Below are 24953 nucleotides of genomic sequence, written 5' to 3'. Positions count from 1 at the left end.
CAAACCAACCAAACCAATCCAAACCAATCCAAACCAATCCAAACCAATCCAAACCAATCCAAACCAACCAAATCCAATCCAAACCAATCCAAATCCAATCCAAATCCAATCCAAATCCAATCCAATCCAAATCCAAATCCAATCCAAATCCAATCCAAATCCAATCCAAATCCAATCCAAATCCAATCCAAATCCAATCCAAATCCAATCCAAATCCAATCCAAATCCAATCCAAATCCAATCCAAATCCAATCCAAATCCAATCGAAATCCAATCCAAATCCAATCCAAATCCAATCCAAATCCAATCCAAATCCAATCCAAATCCAATCCAAATCCAATCCAAATCCAATCCAAATCCAATTAAAATCCGATTGAAATCCGGCTAAACTTTAATCCAAATTAAGTTTTTTTTTCCAAAGTGCTGCAGAAATTAAGTCTAAATTTTATCAAAATCCAAGTTCAGGTTAAATCAAATTCAAATCCATATTGCAATATGCCAATAATTCGTTTGAATATGAGTGCTGTGATCAATTGTGAACGTTTATGGTCCATATAACAAATATAAAAACAAAATTATGTCTAACTCACTCACTCACTTAAATTAAAAATGAGTTCCAAATATGCTAGAGCGATAACTCTATTTAATTTTATTTTGTATATTTACATGTTGTTGAATATCTAATAGCAGCTGAATATTCGAGTCTGTTAATTTGTCTGATAATGAGGGTCCGAAATGTGTTACAGCATCCAAAATTAAATTATGTAGGCTTCGGAAAAGATGCTATTTTGAGCGATTAATCAACATCATACCCATCTTCATTGCATAATGAAGAATCCTTTCGACAACTTCGCACAAATTCCGCAGGTATCAAATTTGAATTTGATTGATAAAAGGTTATAGCTGAAAGTACCTTCTCTAGAGACGGTTTACTCCTATACAGTCGGAAAAATAATTTAAATTCAGTGGAGGAACGGCGCCTTTTTATGTAGGTACTCCGAGAAACTTGAAACATTTTGCATTAAAGTAGGAATATCGCTGCCCAAGTAGCCTAGCGGGGGGTCTCCAGTAGCCTAGCGAGCAAAGGCGTAGGATTGCCAATCCAGAGACGGCGAGTTCGATTCTCGGTCCGGTCTAGGATGTTTTCGGGTTGGAAACATTATCGACACCCTGGGCATATAGTGTATGCATTGTACTTGCCACACAAGATACATACTCATGCAATGGCGGGCATAGAAAAGCTTTCAATTAATAACTGAGGAAATGCTAATAGAATACTAAATTGAAAAGCTAGGCCATTTTCCAGTTGGAATGTAGAGCCATTGAAGAAGAAGAAGAAGAAGATCGCTGCCCAAGCCAAATATCGTGTTGAATAATTTAAGAGCGCGTACAGTTGATGAGACGATAACAAACCTTCACACTTTCCGCAACTGTTAGGCTATTCAACCGAACATTATTTGTTCGAATGCCATTGCCGTATTTTCGCTCCATTTTGCCAAATACTAGAAATATGTATGAATATCACATTAGCTATTGCTTCATTATTTTTTACCAATAATTTTGGCTCTTTCTTGCTCCCCTTTTGTACTATCCCATTTTATTTTACCATTTGATTGAACCTTTGACAGTAGTGGAATTGAATGGGATTGTACGAACTCGTCTTATGACAAGTGAAGACATTCCACTAAGAGCTCAAAATAATTTTTACAGTCCGTTTCGAGAAGTTCTTCTGCTTTGATTCAGAAACACGAAAGCGAAGAACCCACGGTTTACGTTCAGTTGTTTATTTTTTTGATGCACTTTTTTCTTTTCGGATCTGGAATCAATATCAAATTGTCAATATCAACTCTGTTTCTCAAAACTAAAAAGAAAACAATTCGCATCGCTCGCATAATGCTGCTTTATGCAGCGAATTATTTTCAAATTGGAGTATCACTTACAGAAACGCAGAAATTCCACAATAGAAAACATGCTCATTAATTTTTCATTTCTACCAACAAACAACCTGTTCCATGCCTGCCGTAACGCGTGCTGCTAAAATATATTTTAGCGGTAATTGGCATACAGCAAGTTTGACTTGAGTGGAATGAGTCTCTTATAGACTATTCAGACTACGAACTTTATCACCTGCCTATCTTGATATGAATCGTTCGACTAACTTCGCTTAACGAATCAGATCTAGTTGATTCGCTTCAAATTTTGGCTGGATTTGGTTACGGCCATGAGATCTAGAGCTGTTCCTTGTGTTAAGTTATATAACAACATGCCTTGTTGAAACTTAAAATATGTATACCTATTTATGGATCTGACAGAAAAAAAAATACATTAACACCACACTGGATCAGTCTGTCGTATATAAAGTCCTTTGATGCTCGGCATTTCATACAGTCGTAATTCCCTTTGCAGATTTTTAAATGACAACGAAATAAGCCATTTCCAACTCGGCTCGTTTGCCGGCATCAATAATCTCACTACCATGTAAGTATATCAAGGAACAAGTTGACTTGTAAACAGAATGGGGATCTAACTAGGTTAATGTCAGTTGGCATCAGTTCAAATAAACGTTCTCCGGATGTGGTGGTAAGTTACGATTGAGGATTTAGCTGCCCCAGCCACCAAGCGTCAGATTGCGTCTGGTTTGTTAATGCCTTTTCTGCTCTATTTTGCACCAACAGGAACCTGAAAGGAAATAAATTCACCCGAATAGACAGACGTGTGCTGGAGAATCTCACCAGCTTAAATTACATGTAAGTGAGAGCCCGTGTGAGCCATATCCCCGCCTCCGACGCAAAGGATGATTTGTAACTGTTCGGTTTTCCCCCCAATTGTTGCAGACACTTTTCCGAGTTCCATCACTGCAAAGCGGCCTTACACGTGCGGGTGTGTGAACCCAAGGGCGACGGCATCAGTAGCAAAAGCCACCTACTGGACAACCCGGTCCTGAGGGCCAGGTGAGTTTGACCGGAATTGAGCGTTGGTTTGGGACATTGTTGATTTCGAGGCTATCATTTGAAAAGATCTTTCGACCGATTCGAATTAATTGCACTAGGAAGGCACATTATGGTGGACGAATGCACATCATATCCTTTCAAATTTTATTAAGAGATTAAATCCTCAAGAATTGAGTAATGTGCAATTGAGTAATCCACAAAAAAATGACTGGTACACATTTTTATCGAGATGGAGATAGATAAATGGTATAAAGTAGGATCATTTGGGAAGTTGGGTTCCATTTCATAACTAACATCCGTTGCTTTACATATTATGTAACTGACAAATACAGCTGAGCAGGGTGAATGTTTTGTGGTTGAGCCATGCTTTTAGAAATAAATGAATGATTGAGGTCGAAACTATGATTGATGGATAAACATGTCTATTGATGTGATATATTTTGAATACATTGCTACATACATTTGCAGGGAGACTTGTTTCAAGTAAGCAGAAATTACAAAGACATTTTCTGCTACCTGTTTTTTTTTTGCTAGAATACTGGTGAATCTTGGTATTCAAAAGTCAAGACTAACTCCTTTATAATAAAAGTGTGGGGAAGGGTCGATTAGGCGAAACCTATTTGGCCGAGTAACACATTAGACCGACAGTCATCTATCCGGATTTCCTTTGATCGAATTCGACATTTGGCAGAAACGGTTATCATGCCAAAAACTAGATGGCCGAATAAGATGCTTAGCTGAAGAAGTCATTTGGCCGAACAATTAATTTAGGCCGAAAATGTCGTTAGGTCAAACGTGTCATATAACCGAAAATGTCATTTGACGGAAAGGGAGGTACGACTAAAAGTGTCATTTGGCCAAGCTAAATTTCCAGCTCGAAAAAGGCGTTCAGCCGAAATGATCAATTGGTAGACAAGGTAATGTGACCGAAGTAATAAATTGGCAGAACGGGTCAAGTGGCCGAAAATTTCTTTCTCCCCTTAACTCCGAAGCATGTACAGTGAGAATAGCTTTCTAGTCCCGAGAAAACTATTCAATTGGTGAGCTGTGCTAATTTGTTGTTTCTCGGCCAATCACGACTAGCAACTACGATGTATACAGTCAATCAAGCTAAGCTAAGCTAATCTAAGGTTAAAGATTAGTATCGAAATATTTCGGGATTTTTAGTAAACTTGTGCGCCGATAATAAATATGGTCGGCAGCTGTGGGAGAGCACAGGTGAAATATTATTTCCATCCGGCGGAGACGGCGTGGATCGGCGTGGACTTATTTTATACTTCAAACTTATTTTTGACAATGTTTGATTTATTGCACGAAGAATTCCTTTGGAATATTCTTGAGGATTTTTTTTTCGGAAGCTAAATTCCCCTGGGTTTCTTAATTTCCTCAACGAATTCCTCTACAAAGTTCTCTAGGAGTTCCTCCTAAGATTCCTCCATGTGTTCTTTTGAATATTTCTCTAGAAGTTTCTTCGGAATTACCTCCAGCAATTCCTCTGAAAATATCTCCAGGGGTTCCTACGTAAAGTCCGTCTGGAGGTCATCAAAATATTCCCACAGCAGCTCTTTCGGAAATGCATGCAGAAACTTATTCGATAATTCCTCCAAGAGTTCCTACGGAAAGTATGCCAGTTCTTTCCAGTAGTTCCTTCAGAAATTACTCCAAACACTGCTTCGGATACACCTCCACAAATTCCTCCAAGAGTTCTTTCAGAAATTATTCCAGGACTTCCTTCGGAAATTTATCCAGGAACTCTTCCGGAAACTCCGCCAAGAATTTCTACGGAAATTCCGCCAGGTGTTCTTCCAGAAATTTCTCCCGAAATCTCTTCAAAAGTTTTCCCAGAAATACCTTCGGAAATTCATCGGAGAATTTCTCTGACAATTTCTACAAAATTGCCAAAAGTCCCTCCAGAAATGCCTTCCGAAATTCTTCCAGGAGTTCCTCTGCATAGTTTTTCAGGAGTTCCTCTGGAAATTACTCCATGTGTTCTCTCAAATATTCTTCAAGAGTTTCTTCGGAAATTCAACAAGGAGTTCATCCGAAAATTCCTGCAGTAGTTACTTCGGAAATTCTTCCAGCAATTTCTAAAAATGCCTTTAGGAGTTCTTACGGAAAGTCCGTCAGGTGTTCATTGCAAAATTCTCCCAGGAGCTCCATTGAATATTTCTCCAATAGTTTATTAAGAAATCCCAAGAATTTCTCCGGAAATGCTTTCAGTAGTTCGTACGGAAATTCCACCAAAAAATTTTCCAAACATTTATCCAGAATTCTCCGGAAATTGCTCAAGGAGTCCCTACGGACATTCCCCCAGGAGTTCCATCGGAAATTTATGCAGGAATGTTTTCTGAAAATTCCAGAAATTCTTTCAAAAGTTCCTCCAAAAGTTCCTCCAGAAACTCCTCCAAAAGTTCCTCCAGGCATTCCTTCACATTTTTCTTCTATAAAAGTTCCTCCAAGAATTTCTGCATGATTTCTTTCGCAAGTTCTTCCAGGAATTCCTCCACAATTTTCTCCAGGGATTCCTCCGCTATTTCATCCAGGTGATCATTCGGAAGTTCTTCCAAGAATTCCTTCGAAAGTTCCTTTAGAAACTCGTCCAAAAGTTCCTCCAGGAATTCCTTAAAGAAACCTCTAGGAATTCCTCAAAAAGTTCCTCTAGGAATTCCTTCAAAAGTTCCTCCAAGAATTCCTCCAAAAGTTCCTACAGGAATTCCTCCGGAAGTTTCTCTACGAATTCCTTCAAAAGCTCCTTCAGAAATTCTTTCGTAAGTTTTTCCAGGAATTCCTTCGGAAATTCCTGCCCAAGTTTCTTCAGGAATTCCTCCTCCAGTTCCTTCGGAAATTTCTTTTCCAGTTTCTCCAGGAATTCCTTCGAAAGTTCCTCCAGAAACTCATCCGAATATTCCTCCATGAATTCCTGTGCATGTTTCTTCATCTTCTACTTCTTCTTATTGGCATTACATCCCCACACTGGGACAGAGCCGCCTCGCAGATTACCCGGGCAGAAGCCATGAACAGCATAACAAAACATGATATTGACTTGATTGATATAAGAGATAAAAGAACAGGCAACAATATCATAAATTTGCACCGAAATATCAATTAAATATCAAAATATGCTATGCATAAGAGCAAACCCATAGCACTTGATATTGATCACTTCTTACAAATAACATAACATGATTTCCTTATGATATTTTAGTGCAAAATATTGATATTGTCGCCTGATCTTTTATCTCTTATATCAATCATGTCCATATCTCATTTTGCTATCTTATCAAGATATGATATTAATGAGCTATTTTCCTCTGCTCGCGTAGTGTTCATTAAGCACTTCCACAGTTATTAACTGCGAGGTTTCTAAGCCAAGTTACCATTTTGCATTCGTATATTATGAGGCTAACACGATGATACTTTTATGCCCAGAAAATCGAGACAGTTTCCAATCCGAAAATTGTTTAGACAGGCGCCGGGAATCGAACCCAGCCACCCACAGCATGATCTTGCTTCGAAGCCGCGCGTCTTATCGCACGGCTAAGGAGGGCCCTGTTCCTCCAAGATTTGTTGCAGGATTTCTTTCGCAAGTTCTTCCAGGAATTCCTCCGCAATTTTCTCCAGGAATTCCTCCGATATTTCATCCAGGAAATCCTTCGTAAGTTCCTACAGGAATTCTTCCGGAAGTTCCTCCAGGAACTCCTCCAAGTGTTCCTCCAGTAATTCCATCAAAAGTGCCTCCAGGAACTCCTACAAAAGTTCCTCCAAGAACTCCTCCAAAAGTGCCTCCATTAACTCCACCAATAGTTCCTCCAAGAATTCCTTCTAAAATTCCTACAGGATTTTTCCTCCGGTAGTTGCTCAAGGAATTCCTCCCCAAGTGCCTACAGAATTCCTCCGCGAGTTACTCCAGGAATTCCTCTTTCGGTTTCTCCCGGAATTCCTTCAAAAGTTTCTCCAGGGGTTCCTCCAAGATTTTCTCTAGGAATTCCTCCAAAAGTTTTTTCCTTCAAGGACTCCACCAATAGTTCCTCCAAGAATTCCTTCAAAAATTCTTCCAGGATTTCCTCCGGAAGTTGCTCAAGGAATTCCTCCCCAAGTTCCTACAGAATTCCTCCGCAAGTTTCTCCAGGAATTCCTCCTCCAGTTTCTCCAAGAATTCCTTCAAAACTTCCTCCAGGGGTTCCTCCAAAAGTTCCTCCAGAAACTCCTCCAAAAGCTCCTCCAGGCATTCCTTCAATTTTTTCTCCTTGAATTCTTCCGAATGTTCCTCCAGGAATTCTTTCGGAAGTTCCTCCAGTAATTCCATCAAAAGTTCCTCCAGGAACTCCTCCAAAAGTCCCTCCAAAAACTCTACCAATAGTTCCTTCAAAAACTTCTCCAGGATTTCCTCCGGAAGTTGCTCAAGTTCATACGGAAGTTCCTCCTTTTTTTCAATATTTTTCTCCCTTTTTTTTAAATTTTGTATTAAATTATAATAAATGTTATAAATTAATAAATTCCTGGATTTAACAGTTACAAAGTTCCCGATTCTTATTACCCAAATTTCCCGATTCTTATTACTTTAATTTTTTGATTCTCATTTTTTTTTGTATGTCGGGTTTCTTACCCCATTCCCGGCCTAACTTGCATACGACTGAATTATTTAATTGATATTTATGACAGGAAACAACTTTTCCTGAATTTTGTGGGCTGTATAATACTGCATTGAGGTTCACTTCTGATAAAAAATCGCTATCCGTGCTCGGCCTAAGCAAAATTTCGCTCAATCTCTCAACTTATTACTCTCTTTCTCTCTCGGGACGGTAGAAAATGCGACGTAAACAAAAATATGCACGTTCTACGACAACAAGATGCCAGATGGTATTAAGGCTCCCCCAGACCTAAACGATTTCATCGCCGCGACGGCGACAACTAGTCGCCGCGATTCTATCGTTCGGTCGCTGCAGGCAATGTTCTATTTACGCTTCCATACCAATGGCGACAGAATCGCTGTCGCCAAGCGATGGAATCGCTTCGCGACTGTCGCATCGCGTGTGTTTGGGGGAACCTTTATTCATAATCATTTTTATTTGGTTGAGAAGATATATTTACTCATCCAATTTTCTTTCAAATACTTAAAAACAATATTTTTTTCACCTTTTGAAATCGAGAGAATTATAAATAACATGATAGCGTCAACGTATTAGACAGTTTTCCTATTAACAAAGAAGGATTATTTTCATACTCCTGGCCTTTTGGCAGCACGGTGCGGCAAGAAGTTCATGGGTCGAGGTGATTTTTTGTTCGGTTTGAGGATACATTTTAAAATGTATTCTAATGTGTTTAAATAAGTTCTAGTGAAACGAAAAATTAGGAAGAATTAAGCGCGTGTGTTTAGAATTATGGTGTGGTGATTAACAGCTTCAAGCAATGGTTGTATTGAGCACTGTGACGATTTTCAGGTAGGTGTTTATTTGATGATACCGATTTGTAAAAGTGGAAAGAATCACTCCGGCTCAGTGGTGTGGAATCGGAGAGCGAAATTTTGAAATCTACATTTTTATTTTCTACAATTGGATCAATTAGGAGTAAAACAAGTGGTTGAAAAATAATGAGTATTGTGAAAAATAAATGGGAGACTTTTTAAAAATTATCAATCATGAACCTACGGCTTTCAAACAGTATAAATCATTAGTTTTCTGTGCAGTGAGCCGGGAACCGGGTCCATAGGCCCAAGTAGTGATTTACCCTATGTATGTGTCAATGTGTCATACTCTATCCCTCACCCAGCTGGGGGAGTTGGTCAAGTAGTTTTTTTTTTCTTCCTAAACAATGGAGGGGGAATCTGCTCAACAGACATCCTGGGTTGACCAGGAAGTGCGGAGTTAGGGATCACCGAGGGAGGCAGGACTACATCCCCGACTCGCTAAACCGTTTCCATTGCCGCCAAGCCCATAGTCCCTTCGGTACAACCAAAAAGTAATGCTTCAAAGGGGGGGCCAGTGCACAACGCAACCTCGAGGTTAGCTGCGTGTCCTTGCAGCACCGAACATCGTAGCTCGCTTTTTTAGAAGAACACCATGGTATCGTGTCTTAGAGGGTTAAAGGAAATAATTGGAACTCTCTCATCAGATTCAAGTGTCCGTTGTATTCTTTTCCATCAACCAGCTGCGCAATTCAGCAGGATACGTTAACATCGACGACCACAGAAACGATGTTCCGGCGATTTTCAATGGATTGTAGTATAAGTTAAGGAGTTCGTTTCAATGGTTTGTCCTTTTTGGCATTTATTGGAATAAGGGCTCTATTCGGCGGTGTGGAATCAGCATTCAGCATGTCAGCTCCTTCCGGACGCGAAACACTATTCTTATGTATCACTTAGAGAGAATAAAAAAATACAGGACGAAAAGCGCTCGAGAAAAAAACCGTCTTCTTCCGTTATCACAACTTCTCACTTGAAATACTTTTTCACTAGGGGTTCGCCCTTCTGTACCTTTCTTGATAATAACATCCAGTAACCCACAATTGCCGCGACGACATTCGGCCAAATCAAAGCCTATTTTAACTGGTATAAATACCGTTCACATTTGCACAACGCACAGGAACGCCTTTTTTTTCTTATATAAACTAAACTCAACTCGCGTCTTTTAAATCAAATTAATTAAAATTCGAAAAATTGAGACAAGAAAAACAAATTAAGCCACTCGCACCCGTCGATTGCTGCGATCATTTTTTCTTTTTCGATTCTCAATTTTTTTTATTTTTTTTTATTTTAAATTTGTTGGATTTTAAATTTTAAATTTTTTTATCGTCAATTTTAAATTTTAGAACATCTTAATTTTTAAATTTTGATTTTTTTTTTGCCTTTCGCGTATACTAAGTATACGTTAAGGCTATAGGATCACTCCAAAACCGAACTTTTGATAGAAGGCTCGGAGACCCATAGTGTTATATAACATTCGACTCAGCTCGACGAATTGAGGTGATGTCTGTATGTGTGTATGTATGTATGTATGTGTGTGTGTACAAAAAAATGTGAAACGCACTTTTTTGTACTTTGCCTTATCGGATTTGCTTACAACAGGTTGCATTTGACGCGGAATCCTTCCTAATTTTTTGCTATTGAAAATTGACCCTATCGGCCATTGCATTTAGTAGTTATTGAAAAAACATTGTTTTTTCCCTATTTTTCCCAAGAGTCCCTCCTTGGAAAAAAAACTTAAAAATCGAATTTTTTTTTCAAAAGCTGCAAATAAATATGAATTGATGGAAATAACTGAATCTATCTTCCTGAAGTGCTATTTTGATGTTGTCATGCTCGATATAGTTAGAAGTTAGAAGTAAAAAGTGATTAGCGAGAAGTGAGAAATAAGTAGACAGAAGTGTGAAATGAAATACGAGAAGTGAGAAGTGAAAAGTAAAAAAATCAAAGTGAGAAGTCAAAATTTAGAAGTGTGAAGTGCGAAGTAAGAAGTGAAAAGTAAGTAGAGTGAGAAATGTGACAGTGACAAATTCGAAGTGCGAAGTGAGTATTGAGAAGTGAAAAGTTTGAAGGGAGAAGTGAGAAGTAAAAAGTTAGAAGTTACAAGTGAAATGTGAGAAGCGACAAGTGCGAAGTGAGATGTACGAAGTAAGAAGTGAGAAATGAATAGTCAGAAGTGAAGAGATAAAACTGAGGAGTAAGAAATTCGAAGTGAGAAGTAAAAAGTGATAATTGAGAAGTGAGTAGCCGGAACTTAGGAAGTGAGAAATGAGAGGTAAGAAGTGAAAAGTGAGAAGTAAGAAGTCCGTGAGTGAGTGAGTAGTGAGAAGTGTCAAGTAAGAAGGGAAAACTGAGAAGTGAAAATTTAGAAATTGGAAGTTGAAAAAGATAAACTGATAAATGAGAAGTCATAAGGGAGATAAATGAAGTTAGAAATGGGAAGTGAAAAATGAGTGAGAAATTAGATGTGCGAAGTGAGAAATTAATTGTTAGAAGTAAGAAGTGAGAAAGGCGAAGTGTGAAGAGAGTATCGCATCTCATTTCTCACCACTTTCTTCTCACTATCCACAAATCACTGCCCACATCTCACTACTCCATTTTCCAGTACTCACTTCTCACTACTCTGTACTATTTTCGAACATCTCATTTCTGTCTTATCAGTTCTCGCTGTTCACTATTCACTTCTAACATCTTACTTCTCGCTTCACAAATTTTGACTGTTCAGCTAAACGGCATTTGGCGAAATAGAAATGTGTTCCCTATCTCGATACCCTCGTAACTCCATGGTCCCTTCAATATCGAGTAAGGAAAAGTTCACTGTATCTAATTTTCAAATCCTTTTTCAATTTCTTAATAATTTAATATAAATTTTTTAAAGTGTATATGAACTTCAATATTGACGGTGTCCAATGCCTACAGTGACGGAAGAAAGTATTCGCTGTTAAGAGGTTGAAACAGATTTTACGACCGTGATTGTAATGAATGATTTGTTGATCGGCTTTATCGGTCAGTTAAGACGTTAGGCAAGAAGATTCGCGCTTCGATTGTGTGCTGTTCAATAGATGATCTCCATGCCTCCCTTTCACACTCTATCGTTTCATTCTTGTTCGCGCTCTAGCGAACGGTTTTCAATTGTGCTTATTCTGCGTCCCCCGAAGGCCACTACCTCGACCGCCACAACCCCGAATGAGTCACTACCCCGAATGCCATTGCCCCTAATGGGACACTACCGCCATCGGGGGTGACAATGGGTCTGGGGGGTGAGAATGGGTCATCGCTCTCACCGACAGCCTGGAGGTCGTAGAGCAAAATCGTTCAAAAAGGTCTCTTATATTTTAGCCTTCTTGCCCTCAGATACATTCAATATATTCTACAAGTTTCTAAGTTGTTGAAACAGTGACCCATTCTCACCCCCATTTGACCCATTGTCACCCCCGACGACGGTACTTCGAATGAGCGAGTACCCCGAATTAATTATTGTTTCAAGTTTATAGGCTAGATGTACCAGTTGTGGGTATAGCACCAGTTATCGCACTAGTGCTTTATATGCCAAATGGCCAATCAAATCACCGCAAACCAAGTTCACATCGATAAAGCATATTCATATGATACGATAACTCCTTTGATTTCCTCCAAAACAAGCAAAGCATGATTGTAAAAATTGATTTTGCTTAATTGTTGACATCCTTTGCACCAGTTGTCGCACTAGTGGTCCCAATTTGGCCAATCCCATAAATACAATAGGATATGCCATATAAGGAACCAAAATTAAGAATAGTGCCACAACTGGTGCATGCGTTCCTATTATGGATTAATCAATTTTGATGATAATAACAAATTTTATTGCGGTTTTCATAGCTGTTCTAAGGAGCAGGAAGTAAAACCTTTCGTTTGATACATAAAGTCCACCCACATGCCTTTTAATTATTTTTGTTTAAATAGTTGTTCTTATATATGGCGACAATTGGTACACCCACCCTACTTCAATTCAGTGAAAAAATGTTCTTCAATAAAAGTTTATTCATAATTCATATGAATGAACAATAATTGTAACTGGAACTGTTTCAATGCAGTATAGAACTAAGTATTCTCAGTCCGTAATATCCCATGGCACTTCGTATGGCACCCTTCAAGAGTCCTGAAGAGTAAGGAAGGGGAGATTATGCAGCACGTTCTCATGCACAATGCAGAGAGTTGGAGGCAATTGCAGTCCACGTTAGCATGGCTACAAGGGCAACAAGGTTGAAGTTGTTCCTTGGTCGTTGTAGTAAAAGCAAGGGATTCTAGATGAAGCGTGGTCCAAATCTCAGAATCGACGAGTGGGTGAATGGGTGAGTAAGAGTGAGCGAGTAAGAGTGAGTAAGAGTTAACGAGTGAGTAAGAGTAAGTGAATGAGTAATAGAGAATGTAGTGAGTGAGTGAGTGAGAGTGAGTAAGTGAGTGAATAAGATTGGAAAAGTGAGTAAAAGTGAGTGAGTGAGTAAGAATGAGTAAGTGAATAAGAGAGAATGAGTGAGTCAGTGAGTAAAAGTAAGTGCACGAGTAAAATTGAGTAAATAAGAAAGAGAATGAGCGAGTAAGAGTGAGGGAGTGGTATGAATGAGCGTAGGAGTAAGCCAGTGAGTAAGAGTGAGGGATTTAGTAAAAGTGAGTGGGTAAGTAAGTCAATGTCAAGTCAATGTCAACTTCTCTCCACGAACAGCCTAGATAGCCGTGTGGTGTCGGCAGCTGGTTATCTGGCTAAGAATAACATTACGGATGGCCTGTTTTAGTGGTAAAAGTCCACCATACAGGTGACCCTTAATTTTCGGTGTGATGCGGCTTTATGCTTACCGTGCCTACGAATGAATGGTTTAGGGAGTCTAATAAGAACCTAACCGCAAACGGAGCCTGCGAAGCACCAGGGCCCCCTTCACAGTATTTTAGCCCTCGCTGCGCTAATCGGAGCTATGGCGTAGTTGACTTTTTACTTCTGCGAGATAATCGGCTACTCTTATTCAACCTCATCGTGAGGTTAAATAAGAGTAGGGTTATGAATATGTGTTTTAATTAGTTTTCAACAAATTGTCACCTATATGGATTCGCATTATGCGTTTTTTCACAGTGTACTCTGTGTCTCGTCCTTGACGTTTGGCTTCGGCTACTCTTGTTCAATCTCAACGTGAGGTTAAATAAGAGTGGGGTTATGAATAAGTGTTTTACTTAGTTTTCAACAAATTGTCACCTATATGGATTCGCATTATGCGTTTTGACGTAGGACTTACGTCTCTCTTTACTATACCGGGTGTCATTTCAAAATATTCAAATCCACCACGTTACGCTGTGTTGAAAGATTTTAAACGTTAATAGCGTTCGTCTCAGTGGACGAATTTCTGCGGTAAGCCCCTCAATCGACAGATTTCAAGTATGCCTTTCATGTCCATGCTTGATAAGACCCGAAAAACTTGTTTCAATAGGCATGAAACTGTTTTCAATGAAAAACATTGAGATCAAGGGAACCTATAAATATGGGTACCGCATAATTCTTGCATCATTCCATTACCACGTTCTGATTGGTGCAGACACCAGCGAATGAGCAGCAGCTGGGTCTGCCCAGAAGCTATAAAATAGCGCAACGCGATTTTTTCTTTTCATTCTGACCGGGACAAGCGAAGCAACCGCATCATCGATTGAACAGCACTCACAGGGTCTGTTCAAATATTACGTAACGCAGTAGGGGGTGGGGGGTTGTTTAATTTTTGTTACGATTTGTTACACAAAATATAGGGGGTAGGGGTCCTTCGAGATATTGTTACGCGTAACAAATTAATTGCATAGAGAAAAAATATTTAAAATTAACCAAAAAATAGTTATTATCTTCAAAATAGCATAGAATATACAATGAATAATAATTTATTGTATCGTATTTCAAATTCTACCAAAAACAAGATTTTTTCAAAAAATTGTATTTGTTACGCGTTACGCATAGGGGTGGGGGTAGTTCTAAGTTTTGTTACAGATTGTTACGAGGGGGTGGGGGGTTATTAAAAACAACGTTTTTCGCGTTACGTAATATTTGAACAGACCCACACCTTTTAGCAGGGAATGAAGTCATCGAAGCCACCATCATCAGCCGAAACCTAGCCAGTACAGCAGCAGTCCACCCTACAGACCCGACAAAGCAGCAATGCTGAGCAGATACCGGCAGCAGCAGCAGAGTCGAGCCGAGACCGGCCGGCATCGGTGATGAGCCGAGACCGGCCGGCATCGGTGATGAGACGAGACAGGCTGAAGAAAAGCCACATGATGCCATGTCCAAAAAACAAACGGTTCTTCAGAGAGCCAATGATAGAGATCAATATCAAAGCTTTCAATTTCCTTCGAGATAGAAATTGCAGGGTTGTTACGGAGATCCTGCAATATTTTCCGCGCCAAATCCGTGCTGACTAAAATCAAATCCACGCCATTTCCGCGCGACATTAAAATCCATTATGCGCCAGATCCGCGCGACCCAAAACTAAATTCTAAGCAAATACACGTTAAATATCAATGTTAAATATTACGCTGAACATTACAACAATTTAGTAAACGTCTTTTTTCGAGTTCGTTTTTATAATATTACTGATTTTAAGAATATGTTTTAACTTCAACGTTACACATGTTTGTACAAAATTGAAAATAGGATTAAGGAAAAAGCAGTTGATATAACAACTCATCTAGATGGTCCTTCTTGGAATTTCTGAAGAAGTCGCTCCAAAATTGTCTGCGGGTGTTTCTCCGAGAACATCTGTGGAAATTTCTCCATTCTTGCAAAAGGTTGCCCGGAAATTTATGCGGAATTTCATTTTTTTCATAAATTTTTGTGAATTCCTCAAAAACAACATGTAGGAAATTTTCGGAAACTCTATGTGGACACCCCTAATTAATTCCTACAGAAATCGTTTGGGAAATTCTAACAGAAATTGGTTGGTGACTTCCTGCTGAAAAACTTCCGAAAAATCTGTTGTTAAAATTTCAGGATTTTTCACAGAAATGCTTGTGATCATAGCTAAATAAACTTCGAAGGAAATCGCAACGTGAATTCTTGCGGGAATTTCTCGGGAATCTCTGCAAAAACTTCTCCGAGAAAACATTTTCAAAAATTTTCAACAAATTTTTTTTCAAAATCAACATCAAAAACAATTTCTGCGGAAGCACTTAAAAGACGGGTGTTCATGTCCTTCAACAGACATGTTTTGAATGCGCCATGCTTCAGAATGGTTTAAAAATGACAACAAGTGCGCCCCTCTCCTCATAACATTTGTTTAATCAATGCTCAAGAATGTAACCATGGAATTCAAACAGGGTTCGTTAATATCCGAAAATTGATGTTAGTAAATAACTACAAACGTTAATTTTGTTCTCGAAAACATTTGCTAACGAAAATAAAGCCCATCTAGATAGAAATAAAACTAATTTTCAAATAAACGTCCTTATATATAGAATTTTATTTGTTTAAATACTCCTAAAACTAAATCCGCACAATGTCCTAAAATCGTTATGTAAATCCGCGCCGAATCCGCGAAAACCGCAAAATCCGCGAAAATCTCGAAATCCGCTTAGTCGTAACAACCCTGAAATTGTACTTGGGTGCCAAATCCGATATTCTAGAGATAAAATTGTCTGCGTGATTTTCATAAATAGCGTTAAAACTAACAGTGGATAATTTTTCTGACTAAACCGCGAAGTGGACGAAGGACTTCACTTGACCATGCCTTTAAAGATTCATAAGATGTTCAAATCTTTCACATAATCTTATTTGGATAAAAAACCACCGATAACAGCTCAAAGATTAATAAAGTATCAATCGATTTTTCATCAAATGTTGGATTTTTTGGCATTGATAAAAAAATATTTAAAAAAACATTGTTTGATACTGACCGCACACAAAGCGAACGTGACTGAATGATCGTCCCATGTTATGAATTCTAAATCTTATCACCCGAAATCCCATGTCCGGGTGTTTCCTTCCTTCTACTACTAACAATGTTGTCTCAGAAAAGAACACCCTACTTCCCACCTGAACTGCAATTCTGAGCTCGCTTGCCCGGCTTATTGGCCTGTATCAAGCGAAAAGTCCCGTTAAGAAATAGACGCCAGCAGCGAGCAACAAGCGTAAAAAAGAAGAAGCCCTTCTCGAACGCGTTGACGATGATGACGCTTTGGCTGACAAAGAAGCGGGATACAAGACACTAGCTGATTGGCCCACCAATTGGGAAGCAGAGAAGATTCAAAATTAAGTAGTATAAAAGAAAAGTGCATTCGCTCGCAGAGCATTCAGTCTTTTTTATACCATCACTAGAAATTCGCGGTTATTTGAAAAGATCGTTTTCTTACTTTTTGCACTTAGCCGAGGCAAACAGCCCTTTTCAAGGCTCTAAGAGTTAAAAATAATGTTCTCCTTCAGTCGCTATCGCACGGATTAGAAGGTCCTTCAGTGGAAGGGCTGAGATACAGTCTACATCCCCTGCTGAGCCGTGACCGGACAGATACTTCCTGAATTTTTTTTTTATGATTTTTGTTCGAGGTAGATTTGATTTCTGTGTCGGTTTGATGAGAAGATTTTGCCAAGGAATGCCGATTATTTATCCAAAATAGTTGATGTGAGAAATTTGGACATATTATGTATGGTTGGCATGGTTGGTCAAGTCAAGTCCTACGTCCACTTAGCGGTTATGTCACAGACATTACCCACTGTTCGTTTTTCACAGTGTACTCTGTGTCTCGTCTTTGACGTTCGGCTTTGGCTACTCTTGTTCATCCTCAACGTGAGTGCGGGGTTATGAATATGTGTTTTACTTAGTTTTTCAACAAACTTCCACCTATATGGATTCGCATTATGCTTTTTTTTACAATGTACTTTGTGTTTGTCACCTATATGGATTCGCATTATGCGTTTTTCACAGTGTACTCTGTGTTTCGTCTTTGACGTTCGGCTTCGGATGCTCTTGTTTAATCTCAACTTGAGGTTGAATAAGGGTGGGATTATGAATATGTTTTTTACTTAGTTGTTCAACAAATTTTCACCTATATGGATTCGCATTATGCGTTTTTTTTTACAATGTACTTTGTGTATGTTACCTTTATGGATTCGCATTATGCGTTTTTCACAGTGTACTATGTGTCTCGTCCTTGACGTTCGGCTTCGGCTACTCTTGTTCAATCTCAATGTGAGGTTAAATAAGAGTGGGGTTATGAATATGTATTTCACTTAGTTTTCAACAAATTGTCACCTATATGGAATCGCATTATGCGTTTTTTACAATGTACTTTGTGTATGTTACCTATATGGATTCGCATTATGCGTTTTTCACAGTGTACTCTGTGTTTCGTTCTTGACGTTCGGGTTCGGCTACTCTTGTTCAATCTCAACGTGAGGTTCAATAAGAATGGGATTATGAATATGTGTTTTACTTAGTTTTCAACAAATTTCACCTATATGGATTCACATTATGCAATTTTACAATGTACTTTGTGATTGTCACCTATATGGATTCGCATTATGCGTTTTTCACAGTGCACTCTGTGTTTCGTCTTTGACGTTCGTCCATTGTTACATCCTCTGTGTTTTTGTGACCTCTCTTTAGTCCCTAGCTGAATGCGTGTGAGTCTACATAATTGGCTTTCCTATAAATGGTTCCATTCTCCTTTCCAACTTCACTTCCTCTTCCTTTCCCCTTTTCACTTCCTTTTCCGTCAGGTAAATGATGAGAAAGGCCAGTGAAGGCGATGGCACAAATCTCCCAAATTGAGGGGAACGTGCCTCCTGAGCCGACGTTCTGATACCTGATAAGAGTGAGCGAGTAAGAGTGAGTAAGAGTTAACGAGTGAGTAAGAGTAAGTGAATGAGTAATAGAGAATGTAGTGAGTGAGTGAGTGAGAGTGAGTAAGTGAGTGAATAAGATTGAAAAAGTGAGTAAAAGTGAGTGAGTGAGTAAGAATGAGTAAGTGAATAAGAGAGAATGAGTGAGTCAGTGAGTAAAAGTAAGTGCACGAGTAAAATTGAGTGAATAAGAAAGATAGAATGAGCGAGTAAGAGTGAGTGAGTGGTATGAATGAGCGTAGGAGTAAGCCAGTGAGTAAGAGTGAGGGATTTAGTAAAAGTGAGTGGGTAAGTAAGAATGAGTGAGTGAGTAAGAGGAAGGAGTGAGTTAGAGTAAGTGAGTTAGTAAAAGTAATAAGTGTGTAACAGGAGATGCATGAGTAAATGTGAGTGAGTGAGTGAGTGATTAAGAGTGAGTGAGTAAGCGAGTTAAAGTGAGTGAGTAAGGTTGAGCGAGAAAGAGAGAGCGAATGATTGAGAGTAAATGAGTGAGTAAAAGTGTTAGACTGACTAAGAGTGGTTCAGTGAGTAAAAGTGGGTGAGTAAGTAATAACTAGTGAGGTAGAAGAAGTGAGTGAGTATGGCGGTGTGTGAATGAGAGAGAGGGAGAGGGAGATCTTGTTTGTCTTCGGGAAGAAGTTGTGTTGACTTAAAGAAGGCATCATCTCTCTTCGCCTTCTTCTTATCCCGGTATAAGCAAGTTCATTTAAAGAAGGTATCATCTCCTCTGTCTGCCTTATACCGGGCCAACTCATTGATTTAAAGAAGGCATCATCTCCTCTATTCGGCTTATACCGGGAAAAAAGGCTCTCTTATTCCATTTCGTAGAATAGTAATTTTCCAGGTCATAATGACAGGAATGACAGTTAAAGTTAATTAGAAGAAAAATCAAAACTGTTGGTTAAATAGAATCTGTAATGCATTTATCTAAGTATCTCTTTTTTTTATTCTGGGAGGGTGGGGTGGAGCCACTGCTTATATATGGGCGGCATATTGAATCATAAAATTTACAGCACAAAGCTTATTGTGATTGTGACTAGAAGTGTGCTGACAAAAGAATGAAATGTTGCACACAAAAAAAACAAGCACCGCAATAGCATTATTACATTATTCAATAGCCCCCCAAATAATAAGTTAATTGACTAATTGTATGTGAAATGTTTTATGCTTGTCTCACTAAATTACAAAACCAATTGAACCGTTCGTTTGAGAAACTGTATATGTGACATTATTGATCAATATGAAATTTTTATATATTTTGAATCCTGGTTTAGAAATACATATCCTGACAAAAAAAGACAAAAAAAGCGCCCCAGGGCGTTAAGGTTTGTCTATAACTATTGATCTGCATCGAAAAAATCTAAAGATTCGGCGCCAGTGAGTTGAAAAATATTTTCTTTTGTGGTTTTCCCTCAATTATGTAAAATAGATATAAGCAGGTTCTCAAACAAATGTTTCATTTATGTGCCATCCCTGTGAGTAATTGAGTGCCAATTACCCTGTCAAGAGCTTTGATAAATGATGTGAATCGAAACAATCATTTTAATATAATTAGGAACAAATGTTTTTTGAAGCTTGTGTATACAGCACTGCCCGAGGCGGCGTTTTAACTAATTGGGTAAAATGGAGTAGAAGTTCCAATGGGGGGAATGTTTTATTCCGTGTTTAGCAACTCAAACAAAACTGAATTTTATCTCTCGCTTGTTGGGTAAATATCTATATGACAAAATGAAAAAAAATCTAACCAGCATTGAATGCTTCTTGTTCTTCATCTAATTTAGTATATGTAGTGCGTCGGAGATATCGATGAATAATTGATCGCAGATTTTCTATAGCTAATAATGCGTATCGACAACTTAGCGTGGTGTGTTAAAGTGTATTGAGAGGAAATAATCTACTATTTAATCATACATTTGATTTGTTACTTGTGTTCTATTAAATATTATTAAATATTAGGCACTAGGTTATTGTGAAGGATATCGGACAAAATATGATAAAAAAAATGTGGTCTAATACTGATACTTTTTCAATTTAGTTAATGAGATTCTTCTAATGAGGTACTTTATGATCAACTGAAAGTCAGTAGTGAAAACGATGACCAAACGATGAAGAAGAATTTGAATTTGAATTTGAGACAACGCATGAAATTGGAAATTTTAATATCTGATAGTCTCACGTACGTGCATCTACTTTTTCTATCTTTTATGATTCATTTCCTTTCTACACCTTGAACATGCTATGCCAAATCAAAAAGCAATTTCAAGATAATTCAGTCAGCTTTAATTAAAGTTTTTATTTTAATCGAATACAGCAGGCCTCCTTCTTCTCCCAGAAATTTGAGTGTTGGCGTGTTTTATACAGATGCCTCTAAATGATTGCACTGCACATTTTTCCACATTTTCGACTTCATGCAGATCATGACTTAAAGTGTGAACACGAAATTATTGCCACACTTAGTTTTACAAAACAAAAAACGCTTTTCGATTGATTTTTAATTAATTAGTGCATTTTGGGGCGAAATTATTTTTTAGGAAACAGAGAAACGGTACGATTTTGCAGAATCTCATGCAAGTTTGGTCGCGAAAGAAGGTTGTTAATTGAGATCTGAATATATCTTTTGCATAGTGTTATTATTGACTTCCTCTGTATCACAGTACGTAAAAGTGTCTGCTCAATTTATCTAAAATTAACAAACAATGTACACGTACGTCCTGATTTTTTATCGATTTTTTTTTAAATTTTTCTAGGGGCAACTTAATGTTTGATTTAATTGAAAGGCCAGGAATACACATTTTTCATATCTATTTACTTTATGAGATTTTATAACTGATTGAAAGTGTCATCATAATTTCGTGTGTGCCCTTTAAATTAAATTTTCCCTCCCATTTCAGCGTGTGGATTATGGCTGCGGTCGGAATCATCGGTAATTTACTGGTCCTGTTCGGACGGTACATGGTGGGAACAAGGAGCAGCCAAGCTCACGCCGAGCACTCGCTCTATCTGAGGCACCTGGCAGCCAGCGATCTGATGATGGGAGTCTATTTGGCGATTATTGCCACCGCCGATATCATGTTCCGGTAGGTTGTAACTTCCAACTCATTTCGCTCGGAAATAATTGAAATTGAAATTTTTCCCCATTTGTCAACAGAGGCCATTATTTGATGTACGAGGAGGAATGGCGAGCGAGCGGTTTGTGTGCCTTCAGCGGTTTTCTCAACACCCTCAGCTGTCAGTCGTCCACGCTGCTCCTGACTTTGGTCACCTGGGATCGATTGATTTCGGTCACTCGTCCACTGTACCAGCGGTCGGGCAGCAAAACCCGCGTTATCCTCCGGCTGGCGCTGCTCTGGGGTGTGGCGACAGCGGCTGCGGCGGCGCCACTCTCAGCCACCGACTATTTCGGTCCGCAGTTTTACGGAACGAACGGAGTGTGCCTTTCGATTCACATCCATGATCCTTATGCCATGGGTTGGGAGTACTCGGCCGGGCTGTTCATCCTCGTTAACACGGTCTCGTTGCTGTTCATTGGAACGTCCTACCTGCGAATGCTGCAAGCCATCCGAGTGTCGCGAAACGAAACGCGAAACACACTCAACTGCCGGGAAAAGATTGTTGCACGAAGGTAAGTTCTTTCTGTGGAATAATCTGGATTGTGGGTGCTTCTAAATTTCCCTAGTTGCACTGGAAAACGGGTACAGATCGCGGATTTATTTACTCACAACTCACCCTCAGTCTATATAATCAACATAAAATGACAAAATGAGGGTGATTTGCGTACTTTAGTACATATATCGTCTCGGCTTTAGCATCGTAAATGGCTTCCCATATTAGTTTAAGATTGAGTGACTTATGCAACAAAATACTATAGGATAGGTACATCTAAAACAGATAACAACTCTCAATACAAGGTGATGATAAAAAATATCATAATTTTCAAATAATACATCTTAACAATGAAGCTCAAATTATATCAACAATATCAATGCGTAGAAGCTCATCGTTGCTTCCAAAGACTCAAAACAAAATTAAATTTTACTTCATATCTTTTCGATTTATTGGGGATACATCGAAGTGCTACCTTTATGGTTTTTTCATATAGCCTAAATTAGGAAATTGCCAATTAAGTAATCACGGTATAAGCAATAAATAAATACGAAATTCCCATAAATAATGCAAAATTTCCAAAATCAATAAAGAATTTTCTACAAAACAAAAATTTATTAGCAAATTAAAGCAAAAGTTGCAGATTCAAAAGGAGAATTTTCCAAATAGAAATCAAAATGTTCCATTTTTTGTGGTTTAAAGTTCGTTTTATTTGTCAGTCATTTTCAGTTAAAAGAGTTTACAATGTTAAAAATTAATGTCCAAGGGGATTAATGAATTTACATCTACATCATCGTTGCTTAAATTAACAAAATTGATGTAATTTTTGAACATTCGTAGGTTCGCTATTCGTTTTCGTTTGTTTATATCTGCCAGATTTCGCTGAGTCTTTTCCAATGAGAATTCTCTCCATCCATTCATTATCCCGGTTAGTCTCTGCTGAAGGACCGTCCACACCGGGTCGACACGAGCACAAGAGCAAAATTTATGTTGCAGATTTTCTTTATAGATAGATATACACATTCCCAGAATATCTACGGTACCATGCATGGAACATATCGTTACCCTATTATATAAAAACCATAGTATTCCCAGAACAATTACTCTGGAACTCTAGAATTCTATGAACGAGTGATGCATAGGTTCCTAAACTTGCTTGTTAGATGGAATTGCTCCAATGAACATCATTAGTATGTACGTACGAAAAAACATGTTATTATGATGAATTGTTGCTTACTCCATAATCGATCAGAATTCGAGTACGTTGCACCCCGAAGGCGTTGGCACTCTCATACTTACTAGCTTCATACTTATTATACATATTATATATTTTATACATAGGGTAACGGTACCAATAGTGAAGGTATTAGTAGATTGACAAAAGGAAATATTTTTAAAAAATTGATAATTATGGAAAATTTACAGCTTTAATATCTTAATCAGTAGATAAACTAATAAATTTGCTAACAAAAATGAGATAGATGTCATTTAACATCAACAATTACCAAATATTGCTTGCACCACTATGGGCACACTGTTCCTTTAGTGGCGGTAAAAATTTATTTTGGTTCCCATAGTGGTGCTATCCATTGGTTTCTTACGAGGCTCGCCACTATTGGTACAGTTGCACCACTATAGGTGCAAGGGAGTCAATTTTGTTAAGGAAAATAATTGTTTTCAATAGTTTTTCAAGCGAAATCTTTGGATAAGTTGCATTTAACAGGATATTTAAAGCACGACGCATCAAATGAAACCATCGTAAAGTGTATAAATATGATAAATCTCATTAAAACCCCACTACCTCCACTATTGGTGCTACCTCCACTAAGGGTACGGTTACCCTATTACAGTATTTTCAATCAAAACTGCAATATGATCACTTGCAATGTACGATATGTTTACCACCGCCTCGCAGCTTAGTGTTCATTAAGGTGGTTATACAACAAAGCCACAAATCGGCCATCTTGGAAGCCACGTGCTTTTTCTGGTGATTTTTCAAGAGCACGAATTGAGAGAAACACAACGCCCATGGAGATGAAACATCCGTAGATCGTTTGCTTACTTATGCTAAACAATCGACTTTAATTTCAGCATGTACGAACATTATTACGCTAGATTTGAACTTTTCATAATAGGAGTAGAAACCGTGTGGTGAATTTGAAATTCACCACTTGGCTTGATTGTATAATCACCTTAAGCACTTCCACAGTTATTAACTGCGAGGTTTCTAAGCCACGTTACCATTTTGCATTCGTATATCATGAGGCTAAAACGATGATACTTCTATGCCCAGGGAAGTCGAGATAATTTCCAATCCGAAAATTGCTTAGACCGGCACCGGAAATCGAACCCAGCCACTCTCAGCATGGTCTTGCTTTGTAGCCGCGCGTCTTACCGCACGGCTAAGGAGAGGGTGTGAAATACAAAAGACAAATAAGACAAATAAGACAAATAAGACAAATAAGACAAATAAGACAAATAAGACAAATAAGACAAATAAGACAAATAAGACAAATAAGACAAATAAGACAAATAAGACAAATAAGACAAATAAGACAAATAAGACAAATAAGACAAATAAGACAAATAAGACAAATAAGACAAATAAAGACAAATAAGACAAATAAGACAAATAAGACAAATAAGACAAATAAGACAAATAAGACAAATAAGACAAATAAGACAAATAAGACAAATAAGACAAATAAGACAAATAAGACAAATAAGACAAATAAGACAAATAAGACAAATAAGACAAATAAGACAAATAGACAAATAAGACAAATAAGACAAATAAGACAAATAAGACAAATAAGACAAATAAGACAAATAAGACAAATAAGACAAATAAGACAAATAAGACAAATAAGACAAATAAGACAAATAAGACAATAAGACAAATAAGACAAATAAGACAAATAAGACAAATAAGACAAATAAGACAAATAAGACAAATAAGACAAATAAGACAAATAAGACAAATAAGACAAATAAGACAAATAAGACAAATAAGACAAATAAGACAAATAAGACAAATAAGATAAATAAAACAAATAAGACAAATAGGACCAATAAGACAAATAAGACAAATAAAACA

General features: G+C 38.0%; 1 protein-coding gene across 1 annotated transcript in view; it reads left to right on the top strand.

The window, feature by feature from the left end:
* The window catches only part of LOC134221769 (relaxin receptor 2-like), a 195396-nt gene that overhangs the window by 42675 nt on the left and 127768 nt on the right, over window positions 1-24953 (top strand). Inside the window, exons 11-15 of the mRNA XM_062700956.1 lie at window positions 2407-2478; window positions 2676-2747; window positions 2835-2951; window positions 21145-21330; window positions 21402-21875. Coding sequence (XP_062556940.1) covers window positions 2407-2478; window positions 2676-2747; window positions 2835-2951; window positions 21145-21330; window positions 21402-21875 — 921 coding nt within the window. The remainder of the gene's footprint in view (window positions 1-2406; window positions 2479-2675; window positions 2748-2834; window positions 2952-21144; window positions 21331-21401; window positions 21876-24953) is intronic.

The sequence above is a fragment of the Armigeres subalbatus genome, chromosome 3, assembly GCF_024139115.2.
Source record: "Armigeres subalbatus isolate Guangzhou_Male chromosome 3, GZ_Asu_2, whole genome shotgun sequence".
NCBI classification, from domain to species: domain Eukaryota; kingdom Metazoa; phylum Arthropoda; class Insecta; order Diptera; family Culicidae; genus Armigeres; species Armigeres subalbatus.
This window is presented reverse-complemented; position numbering and strand designations above follow the sequence as displayed.